Below are 12,784 nucleotides of genomic sequence, written 5' to 3'. Positions count from 1 at the left end.
ATTAAGTCTGTAATCAAGCCAATTTCTCCTCCCTGGAATCTTAACTTTGTGTTAAAGGTTTTGAAGGCTCCTCCATTTAAGCTGCACATAAGGTGGATATTAAACGTTTTTCTTTTTAGCTTTGCTATACGTCAGACTTGTTTCTGGTAAGGTGAAAGGTGTTTTTTTTGTTTTTGTTTGTTTTTTCCAAATGAATTTTATTAAGGTTCCAGGTAAGGCATACAAGCATTGAATGTCGATAGATCATATACAACAAAGATATACTGGATGTAAGCCTTGACATTATGTCTGTCAGGGAAACTACAAAGTACATGTTCTTATGACATGTTGAAAGTTTTTAGTAAACATTTGTTTGCCTGTTATATGAGGAAACCATTTAATGGCTTATGAGGTTGCTCTTGGACCTCATATTGGCTTATAAGTAATAAAATTATAGTAGGTAATATAAAACAAAAGTAGACTACTTTTAGGTCCCAAACGTTAAAAATGCTTGCATCAAATATTTCTCGCTATAATTAATGGCCACTCTTGGGTTATTTATGGATAATTGGGAATGGTAATTCTAAGTATTATGTAGCCGGATGAACAACAAGAATTAAGTATGCAATGGTAGTATTGTAATATAGCATATAAGGGAGAAGGGAATACCGTTGTTAAATTGGTATAAGGTATCTAAAATTAGGATTCAGGGATATAGGTCATGGGATGCATTTTTCTATGTTTACTAAGTAAACTATATCTGGGGGGCGGGACTAGCAGTATAAAATCAAGAATATTTTGGGATACCGAAAAAAAGTGGAAAGACTGGAATTAAGTTGCTATATAACCATAATAACAATAGTTATACTCTCCTCATATATTCATTCAAACGGCAATCCTCCTCAAAACTAAGGGCAGAGGTACAGCAAAAGTTATATATAAAAAGTTAGTCAATAGGATGAAGTTATGAAACTGGTAATTGAGCTGATTGGAAGTTATTCCACAATCACCTAGAAAAGTAGTGACATAAACACGATCAGTATTATAGCTAGCCAGGTAAGGGTTGAACAATATTCATATATAATATGCCAAGAGCTAGTAGTTAGTCAAATTGTAGCAGATCTCTATTCATCTTACTATGCATCCTACCTAGAAACCTAGATCAATAGCTGCCTAAAATGCCCTATAGAGAAAAAACAATATTTTAATTAAGGGGGTTCCACTATCTCGGCCGCTGACAGCGCAACATCCCCATATGTATATATATCAGCCAACAACTGCCAGGGTGCTATAGTGTGGTAAATCTTTGGAAATAAGCACTTACTGGTCTTCTGCCATCAGTGACAAAAATCCTTTGATAGTGACGTTTCGGGACCAAATGTTGTCCCTTCCTCTGACAAACAACTAGTGAACAATCAAAAACTTTTAAAGACCTGTGTGCCCCTCCCCTCAAATCAGCAGCCAATCAAAGCTGTCCGTGTGTACAAGTAATATGATAGGTTATTGACAAAAACAACACCTGTTCATTGGCAATGATAATGTGCACAAGTGTGAAAAATGTGAAGAAATGTGTACATTGTGTTCACCTCCTATAGTCTGATCAATCCCATATCCAGGTAGGATATCATACAAAAACAAAAAACAAAGGTTTCAAAAATGACAGTGTGTATAATATAACCGGCCAGGCGTCATCAACAAGGCGTGATACGCAGTGTCTAACTCATGATGTGGATTGGCTAACCGGAACCAACATGCAGAACACAACAATGCAGTTTATTGGTTAATGCGATAGATATTAGCGCTCTGTATTGTCTACACACCCCACAAAACCATGGCGACTTGCACCAAAACGTCATAGAAGAGGCGGGGCGAGTGTATGCCTCATAAGTAGTAACGCCCCATCTCAAAACCTATACCTCTGGTGCTCTCAGGGTCTTAAGTGTGAAAAAACAGTATACAAAAAACAAGCAACCCTTTCAGATCTACACACTGAGGCACCACGGCGATGACAGATTTAAATCTCCCGACTCGTATGGATAGTGCAACCAGACTCATCTGTGATTTGGTCCAACCATTCACAAACCAATCATGGCTCAATATCACTGACGAGCCTCCAATCCGGGTGATAACATCAAAACACATGTATAGAGCATAGATAGTCAATTACAATGCCGGCTGTTACGATAATATACTTAATGGCAGAAAAAATTAATGAACTTTTATTTTCATCTGAGACCTTTGGTGACAATATATAGAGATGATCCCTAATATCAAAGCAAAAATTAATAAAATGTTTGAAAACCAGAGTGGCACTTTTATTCTTCTGTGTCTCCAATATATATCTACCTGTCAAACCAATACAAAAGACATTAGTGTGAAGCCTATTGTGCAACCCTATAACAATAAAGTCACTTAGTGTTATTAATACTATAGATTACCATTTGTATAGTGTCTTTGTAATCACAAAATGTATCAATAAGTGTTGTAACAATGATTAATGGAAATAGTGTAGTCCATAAAGTCTAATTACTATAAATCTCAAAGTACCTGATAATGGTGTATTATTATGTGTCTCACCCTAAACATAAAAGAAAGGACAATCACACATAATCAATAAAAATCATATGTCAAAAAATACCACCGATATGTACCAAATATTGCTGGGATCCACCTAAGGTTACCCCACACCTACCTCCCCTGAGATATTGGACTGATCAGGCCCGGAGCTTGAACATTAAGAAAAAAAACAAATTTAAGACAATTTAAAATCAAGTTAAAAACATGCGTATACCAAGCTTAATCACAAATGAAGTAAAAAAATTAACAAGATAACAAAAAAACAAAAAACCTAACCACCCTTCTTTGAGAACACATTAAGAGTAAACAAGAATCTATTCAAGCAAATAAATATAACATATCCTATAATTAAATAAAAAAAAGATGATTGTGGTGCTAAAGCAGATAGAGAACATTGACAAATGTGAGAATGATCTAATGAAAAGGTGTTAAGCCTAGTTAGATAACAAGCCTAAGTCCCAAATCATGAAGGCTTTCAGTCATATGTCCAGGGTGGATGATAATGGTGGCTCTTCCACTCGGAAGCTTCCGCAGTTGCCCTTGGTATAGTCTGCTGTGGGGGGCTTAAGTAAGGTGTGAAGAAACTTATATTTCTGTACCTTGCCAGCATCCTCTATTGCGTCAGGATCAGAAGATTCTCAGATGGTACCAGTAGCGCAGCTCACATCTCTCGATCTGGCTTCAAGCTCGAGGCTGGCAGAGGGTTGCCTCCCTATCCTCAATTCTGACTGTATTGAATGGGCATTGGGAAGTGGCAATAGGTAATTTCTAGTTGACTGTTTCCCCAGTAGTGAGACGAAGATCCCAGCCCAACATCTACACTCATTGCGGCGATTGCCACCCCCCGGCATTCACTTTGAAATGTGAGACACAACAACTTCTCCAATGCTAGGAAATGATCAGACAGTAGTGCCGTTATGTCCCGCTCCCAGCAAACATGGCAGAGGGAGCCATTACTCAGAGTATCAAACTGTCACTTATTGCGGCCTAGAGTTACCGTATCTTATGTGATGAAACCATACACACCATAGTAAAATGTAGCTTCCAGGTGTCCAGGCACAGCATTTCAATTTGTAGACCTATCTCCTTCCTTGCTAACCTGTGTCACTGTCTTTCTCACATCTCTTCCTGGATGTCCTCTCACTACCTCAAGCTAAATCTCTCCAAAACTGAGCTCCTTATTTTCCCCCCTTCCAAAATCTCAACCCCCTACCCCACATACCCAATGTTTTAGGGTCACACTTGACTCAGATCTTTCTTTCACTTCTCACATTCAGTCCTTGGCTATGCCGCTTCCACCTTAAAAACATCTCTAAAATTAGACATTTTCTTACACAAGACACAACTAATATTTTAATTCACTCTCTCATCCTTTCCTGCCTTGATTACTGCAACTCTGTCCTCTCTGGTCTCCCCAGCTGCCGCCTAGCTCCTTTACAATCCATAATGAATGCCTCTGCCAGGCTCATCTTCCTTACACGTCACTCTTTATCTGCTGCACCTCTCTGCTAATCCCTTCACTGGCTTCCTCTTGCCTCCAGGATTAAACACAATATTCTCACTCTGACATACAAAGACCTCAACTGCACTGCTCCCCCCTATATCTCAGACCTTATCTCCAGATACTCTCTCTCTTGTCCCCTTCGCTCTGCTCATGACCTCCTACTCTCCTCCTTCTTTCCTCCTTTCTTTTTACCTCCTCACATTCCCGCTTACAGGACTTCTCCAGACTGGCTCCCATCTTGTGGAACTCTCTGCCTCGCTCCACAAGACTCTCCCCTAGTTTTGAAAACTTCAAGCGCTCCCTAAAGACTACTGTTCAGGGATGCATACAACCTAGACTAACCTTTCTTTATACTGTTTCCTCTCCTCCATTGGTTTCCCTTGAACCCCCTCAGCATGTAAGCCTAAGAGCTATGCTGTTTGTAGATCACCTTCTTTAGAGCTGACTACAGCAGTGCAACTCTTGGCAGTGCCCTCTACCCGTCTGATCCCTATAAATGTTTCCTTGTATTCCGCCTATGTTTATAGCGCTGCAGAATTTGTTGGCACTCTACAAATAACCGATAATAATAATAGTCCACAATCAATTGTAATCTTGCTTGCGGAAGTGGGATGGATAAGTTTAGCTCTGTCTTTTATGTTCTAGTTGCTGAAGTAGCTTTGTCAGCTTTACCCAGTACTCTGGGGGGGGGTGCATCCTAGGCTTTGTGGTCAGCATATCTCATCTAGTAGTGGCTATAGCTTGTCAGCCATGTATCCTGCTAGCAACCTTGTGGCCTCACTGTAGAACGTAGGTCACGGACCAAGTACGGATGTCGCTCCAGAGTTCAAAAGCATAATTTTGGAAGGCTTCATGTTTAAATCTCAGTTGCGATCCTGAATAATGTAAAAATATGTATAAAAGCCTCTTAGGTCTATTATTGGGTCAGGAGCTCTTGTAGTACATGTCCTGCCGCCTTGACGGTTGGCTCTGCCCCCCGAAGGTGAAAGGTGTTTCATGGATTCTTGGGGTTTGGGAATCTTTGCTGCCTCCTAGTGTTCAGGAAAGGCAATTCCCAGAAATAATGGATTGTGGACTCTAACTACCATGGAAGAAATTATCAGGTATGCATACATTATTATTTTTTTTATTGGAGTTAAGAAAAAAAACAGGATTAATTCTTGTGAAAGTACAACACAATAAAATCTGTGCAAATCCATATATTAGTTCATTGAACACAAGAATTAATCCACCTTCAGCCTATCAGCCAAGTGAACATTTTTACAATAAATTAACATCCTTTTTACTGCAGTTATTTTTCAGTAGCTAAACTCCACATACCATTTTCCTAAATTGGAGGAGCCAATCTGTGCTTTAATCCACAAAATAAGGCTAGCCACTGTCATATAGTATAAAGTAAATTGTTTCGCAGTTGTTATCTGATAAAGCCAATTCGACATATATGTAGCATAGTTAGCCTTGAGAAGTCAGCAGTGTGCGTTCTTAGATTTAGAAATTGTTTAATTTTCAGAGCTAAATTACATGAAAAAGGGGCAAAATAAAAGAAAATATTGTTGTTTCATTACACATAACTAAACATTTTTATAGAAAAATCTCAAAGTGTTTACTGTCCCTTTAATTGCATATATGTAAAACCGTAGAAGCATACACTCCCTTTAAGTGTGTACTCTAACCTAACTGAACAACTTTGAAGGGTTAGCGTATATTTTCCTCACTCTTTCAAATCTTTTTTTTTTATCTACTCTAGTGCTGAGGAAGCAGTTTTATTTTTTGGTACTTTTGTGGGTTTTTGCAAAACCCAAAATTATTCTTACATGATTTTAAACATCTTTCCAATTTACTTCTATTATAAAGATGTCTTTGTTTTCTTGTTTTCCTTTGTTGAATAGCAGGAATGAAAGTTTAGGAGTGTGCATGTGTCTGCAGCAGTTTTAGAACAATTTGATGCATTAGCAAAATATAAGGCAGCACAATTTCCTGTCATGTAGTGTTCCAGATATGTACACGCTACCTAGCTAGATATCTTTTCAACAAAGAATAACAAGAGAACAAGGCAAATTTGATCATAGAAGTAAATTGGAAAAAAAAATTGTATTCTCTATCTAAATTGTAAAAGAAATATTTTGGGTTTTATGTCCTTTTTAAAGTTGTTTTTTAAAACTGTGTTGCCGGCTAAAAAAAAACATGTTTTAAGTCAATTACAGAAAGAGGTTCCAATGGGAAAAGTGTTTCAACGATGGTAAAATATAACAATAAATTGAAAGCCCTACGTTTTTCTAAGGAAAAAAATTCAGTTGCTTTGAATGAAAGTGATTGATTTATTTAGTTTTAATACAGTTTGTTGGGAGTATTGCAGCTGCAATATTATGGCAGAATCAATATTGCTGGCTTGGTAAAAAAACAAAGAGAAACCTATTCACATTTCAGACAGAAATGTGTGTGTACAGTGATTTACTGTTACATGTGAGCAAAGGCAGCTCTTGCAATATCTTATAGCACGGATGCAATTAGTATTGTTGGAATAAAAAGCTAACACCACAGTCTCATCGGAAGATATAGGTTATAGTTCGCATACAAATTCAGGTTTGCACATTCATGAAACTAAAACATTATTTTTTTTGCCACTGACTTTTCCCAACTAAAAGTATTTATTTTAGATCAAAAATTAAAATTTTTAGATCATTATTGATTTTTATATATAAAAATGTAATCTTGAGAAAAGTATGTGTTCATTCCATTGTTTTTTATTGTGATGTTTCATGCAGTGTTTACATATCCGCATCTCTATTGTGTTCATCATTTGTTCTAACTGTGAAAAAAGTATTTCCGAATGGGGGAAAAAAAACACCGCTGTGTTGAAAATGTACATATTATTGTTGACTACCCATTTATTTATCATGGAATACAGAAGCTGTGTTTTTTTATGTTTAATTCCATGAACAAATAATAAGTACATTTTATTGTCCTTTCTGTTTCAGAAGAAATGACAGCATTGTCTGATAAATGTGTTTCAATGTTCTGTTAAACCTTATGATGTGTATTGTTGTTTGCAGTAAAATATGCAACTTTATTTTTGTATTACTTTTATTTCTTTATGTTTGGTGAAATGTTATTACTTGCCTTTAAAATGTTTCCCTTCCATTTTGTCCTTGTATCTTCACAGTCATTGTATACAGCAGATTCTAGAAAGTGTAAATCATTGTCATCTAAATGGCATTGTACACAGAGACCTAAAGGTCAGTATTTGGGAACTGCAAGTTGCTTCATTTCATGAGGATTAAGAGTGGGAGAAAATGGCTGAAATGTTTCCTCAGCCAGACCTGCTCCACCCTTCCCTCTTTCCTAAATTCTAATTTATGATAGAATAATGCATGATTTTGCCAGTTTTGCTTGTTGTCTGCAGGCTATATATGCATCATGGCTGCTGCTGAGGTAATTGTATGGCTGCGCCAGTAGTTGGTTATTATGGGCCTCACTGGATTGTTCTCATAAGAAAACATACTTCTAGGTTTGGTGATGCCATGATTAACTTATGTAGTTTGCAGACATTGTCACCACTTCTGTCTTTAGACATTGGGTTACACTAGCATAACAACTGGCTTCCTACACATTGCTCCACTTCTATGTACAGTATATGTTCAAACTGGTCTCACTAAACTGTGTAGCTAATAATATTTAATATTATTATTTTTTTTGCCTTCAAACTAAGTGAGAACAATGATTATGGTCTGTAATTAATAAAATCATATTTTAGCTCAGTGTTTTTTATGCATTTATTTTTACTTGATAGATGTAAATAGATGATTTCTTAGAATCAAACCATAGGCAATAGTGCATGTCCAGTTGTTTGCTTGCTGTGCATTTGAACCCAGTTGTCCTGAAGGCAGAGTGGGTGTAAGCTTGAAACTAACACACGCCCCCTGGTGTTTGCATGCAGTCATTGCATTCAGCAGATCCTGGAGGCTGTGGTTCACTGCCATCAGATGGGCGTAGTCCATCGAGACCTAAAGGTAAGTAACTAATTGGGAACAGATGTTGCTGCATATTTGGGAATGCAAATATTTTGGCTACAGTCATGCATGTGAGGCTGGATAAGGCAACCATCTTGTGTGTTTGGGATAATGTACCTTTATTGTGTCATTTAATCATCTAATATTATATTAAAGGGACATAAACATGCAAAAAGAAAATTCTCTAATGATTTAGCATTTTATTATTGCACTGTTACTTGCATATAACAGTGTTTGACCTCTGTAAAGTAGTTAAACACATAGTTAGATTGAGAACCAGAGGGACATTGCACTAATGGAAGCTAGCGGAAGACATCAGGTGACAAGAGACATATGTGTTTAGCCATTAATCAGCAGCTAGGTCCCAGTAGTGCAATGCTGCGCCTGAGCCTACATAGATATGCTTTTCAACAAAGGATAGAAAAGGAACTAAATAAATTTGATAGTTTTTTAAATATATCTATCTAAATAATGTCCCTTTTATTGGTTATGCTTTTAAGTGCTTTCATTACATGAAACATGTTTGTATTTTAAAGCTAGCAATGCTGTTAAAAATACATATAGATGCTTGTTTCATTGGATATTAAAATATCATTAAAGCTAATGAGAATTATTAAATGTATGCCATGCTTTAAGCGGATTCTGATAGCAGATGTATCATATTCTTTATTTGTATAATGTATATTTTATTCAAATATGGTATATCTGGAAAAACTTGCTTTAACTCTTGCCAGATAGCAAGAAAGATTATATTGTTTTAAAGGGACATTAAACACTTTGAGATGGTAATATAAAATGATAAACTCTTCAATATACTTTCATTATTTTTGGCCCCTTTTCCTGTAATTCCATCCTGAAATTGTGAGCATTTCAGTTTTTGTTAGAAATGGAAGTGCAGAACACTGTTATGTTCCACGCAGCGATTGGCTGCTCACTCTAGGGACCTATTTATAGCTATCCTTAATTGGCCACAGCAGCGAAAGTTACAACATGGCAGCTCCCATTGTTTTACAGACATTAACTTTCACACATTAACATTTACACTTTACACTTATTTTGTCACTATTTAAACAGCTAATGAAACTTTAAAAAATATATCTATATGTTATTGTCAGAATAATCTTTTCTGTCACAGCATAATTCTCTCTAGCATTTATTTGGGGCCAGATTATGAGTGGCGCATTGACAGTTACGCGCAAGCGAAAAGGGGTTTAAAGTAAATGCGAACGCATGAGTGAAATCGGAATTTATGCTAGAAAGATTACCGCATCTTCAGAGCTCTAGTAAACTGTTTTGCAAAACAAAAAAGTATCACAAAACACATCAAAATACATTACAAAGTAAGTTACGTTCATAATAACGCTATCTAATAAAAATTATGTCTGTATGTGTGTACATATTTATTGATGTATTTATATGTTTATATATGTATTTACAGACATATATACACATATAAACAAATACATATGTACACATATAAAGCATATTTATGCAATATAATAAATTGTTATATTGTGTATTTACTGTAAATATGTCACATTCCAACATATTTATAGATATTCCTATCTATCTATCTTCATGTGTATATATAGGTATCAATATATATTTTACCAAAATACTATCAGATATGTATAGAAATATATATGTATGAATAAATAGAAGATATTCTGCTATGTGAAGAACATTGGAATGTATAATATTCATATTTTTATGTCGGGTTAGCGCACATGAGAAAATGCAATCGGGTTTGCTCGCGAGTAGTGTGTTTTTTCCACTTTCTTTGCTCCATTGACTCCTAAGGGGAAATACATTATCCAACATGATATTCTAAGTTCAGCTATTTACGCATCGGGTTAGCGTGCAAGCGAAAACAGTTTACTTTCAACTTGTAATACGAGGGCTATCAACGCACGCAAAAAAAATTACTTCAAACGGGGTTAGCGTTGGAGCAGGAAATACCGCTCCACTTGTAATCTGGCCCTTAATGTCCCTTTAAGGGCTATACCACTTCTTACTAAAGGAAAAGAAAGGTCAAATCTGAAATGTGAATGGGTGCATTTCAATTTGAAATAAACACATTTTCCATTATATTTCCATTAACAAAAAATTCTTCTAATAAGTTATTACAGGTTTTTTAATGGCATATGCACAAATCCCATGAAGGCCTGTGCACCAGTATTCATACACTACACCTTTTCAGAGAGTCAGCAGTTGCTTGTATGACACACAGTACATCTTTCGAATCAAGACACCCCCCCACCAGCTCTCTGAGCAGACATAGTGTCTGAATACTGGTGCACAGGCCCTCACAGGATATGTGTGTATGCTGCTGTCATAACTTTTACTAGAAACATTATTGCTAACAGAAGTATATTGCAAAAATGCTTATTTCAACTTCAAATGCACCTATGCACATTTTCATTTTGTCCTTTCTAGCCCTTTAACCCCTTAGTGACCAGACCATTTTTCAATTTTCTTACCCTTGAGGACCAGGGCTATTTTTACATTTCTGCAGTGTTTGTGTTTAGTTGTAATTTTCCTCTTACTCATTTACTGTACCCACACATATTATATACCACATAAATAAATCCCAGCAAACGAGTCTTAGTAATATTTTTTTTTTATTTTTTTTATTTATTACTAAGACTCGTTTGCTGGGATTTATTTATGTGATATTATTTTAGAGTAAGGGACCTGACTCTATCCCGTGCATGAACATATTAAGTAGGATTAGCTGTAAGATAGTGCTGTCACTTGTTATATTTGTTACATATTATATACCGTTTGTCTCGCTATTAAATGGACTTTCTAAAGATACCATTATTTTTATTATATTTATATTTCTAATTTTTTTTTTTATAAAATATGATGAAAAAATTGTAAAAAAATACTTTTTCTAACTTTGACCCCCAAAATCTGTTACACATCTACAACCACTAAAAACCACCCATTTTAAATTGTTTCTAGATTTTGTCCTGAGTTTAGAAATACCCAATGTTTACATGTTCTTTGATTTTTTTGCAAGTTAAAGGGCAATAAGTACAAGTAGCACTTTGCTATTTCCAAACCATAATTTTTTCTTCAAAATTAGCGATAGTTACATTGTAACACTATCTGTCAGGAATTCCTGAATAACCCTTCACATGTATATCTTTTTTTTTAGCAGACAACCCAAACTATTGATCTAGACCCTTTTTTGTATATTTCATGCCACCATTTCACTGCCAAATGCGATCAAATAAAAAAATAAATCGTTAACTTTTTCACAAACTTAAGGTTTCTCACTGAAATTATTTATTTATTTACAAACAGCTTGTGCAATTATGGCACAAATGGTTGTAAATGCTTCTCTGGGATCCCATTTGTTCAGAAATAGCAGACATATTTGGCTTTGGCATTGATTTTTGGTAATCAGAAGGCCGCTAAATGCCGCTGCGCACCACACTTGTATTATGCCCAGCAGTGAAAGGGTTAATTAGGTAGCTTGTAGAGTTAATTTTAGCTTTTAATATAGAGATCAGTCTCCCACCTGACACATCCCACCCCCTATCTATCTATTGGGTTCTTGTAAAGCGCGGCTATTCACCCATGAGGGTCTCAAGGCGCTGAGGGTTGCAGTTCAGTTGAAGAGCCAGGTCTTGAGGTCCTTTCTGAACTTAGTTAGGGCGGTAGCTTGTCTAAGGTGCAGCGGGAGGGTGTTCCAAGTCTTGGCAGCCAGGTGAGAGAAGGATCTGCCCCCTTATCCTTCCCTGACCTTTCTCAAACAACTCTCTTCCCTCCCCCACCCCCAAGTGTTACCCCCCATCTTAAAGGGACACTGAACCCAATTTTTGTTCTTTCATGATTTAGATGGAGCATGGAATTTTAAGCAACTTTCTAATTTACTCCTATTATCAAATTTTCTTTATTCTCTTGGTATCTTTATTTGAAATGCAAGAATGTAAGTTTATATGCCGGCCCATTTTTGGTGAACAACCTGGGTTGTCTGCTGATTGGTGGATAAATTCATCCACCAATAAAAAAAGTGCTGTCCAGAGTTCTGAACCAAGAAAAAAAAGCTTAGGTGCCTTCTTTTTCAAATAAAGATAGCAAGACAATGAAGACACATTTATAAAAGGAATAAATTAGAAAGTTGGTTAAAATTGCATGCTCTATCTGAATCACGAAAGAAACAATTTGGGTTCAGTGTCCCTTTAAGTACTGGCAGAATGTCTGCCAGTATAAAAATAAAAGCATTTATTTTTTTATTATATATTTTCTGCAGTGTAGGAACCCCCTTACCACCCAACCTCCCTGAGTCCCCCCCAAATTGCTCTATAAACTCCCCTCTACCTCCCCCCTCTACCTATTTGCCGCCATCTTAGGTACTGGCAGCTGTCTGCCAGTACCCAGTTTGCTCCAAATTGTTGTAATTTTTAAAAAAAACTAAATTTATGCTTACTTGATACATTTATTTCTCTCGTGGTGTATCCAGTCCACGGATTCATCCATTACCTGTGGGATATTCTCCTTCCCAACAGGAAGCTGCAAGAGGATCACCCACAGCAGAGCTGTCTATATAGCTCCTCCCCTAACTGCCACCTCCAGTCATTCGACCGAAGACGAGCAAGAGAAAGGAGAAACTATAGGCTGCAGTGGTGACTGTAGTTTAAAAATAAAAAACACCTGCCTTAAAATGACAGGGCGGGCCGTGGACTGGATACACCACAAGAGA

At 36.5% G+C, this 12,784-nt stretch overlaps 1 protein-coding gene across 1 annotated transcript in view; it reads left to right on the top strand.

The window, feature by feature from the left end:
- CAMK2D (calcium/calmodulin dependent protein kinase II delta) overlaps positions 1-12,784 on the top strand; it is a 738,893-nt gene that overhangs the window by 520,344 nt on the left and 205,765 nt on the right. Inside the window, exon 6 of the mRNA XM_053703586.1 lies at positions 7,224-7,296. Within this exon, the coding sequence (XP_053559561.1) occupies positions 7,224-7,296 (73 nt within the window). The remainder of the gene's footprint in view (positions 1-7,223; positions 7,297-12,784) is intronic.

Source organism: Bombina bombina, chromosome 2 (genome assembly GCF_027579735.1).
Source record: "Bombina bombina isolate aBomBom1 chromosome 2, aBomBom1.pri, whole genome shotgun sequence".
NCBI lineage: Eukaryota > Metazoa > Chordata > Amphibia > Anura > Bombinatoridae > Bombina > Bombina bombina.
The sequence above is the reverse complement of the archived record's forward strand: the minus strand, read 5'-3'. Positions and strand labels throughout refer to the sequence as shown.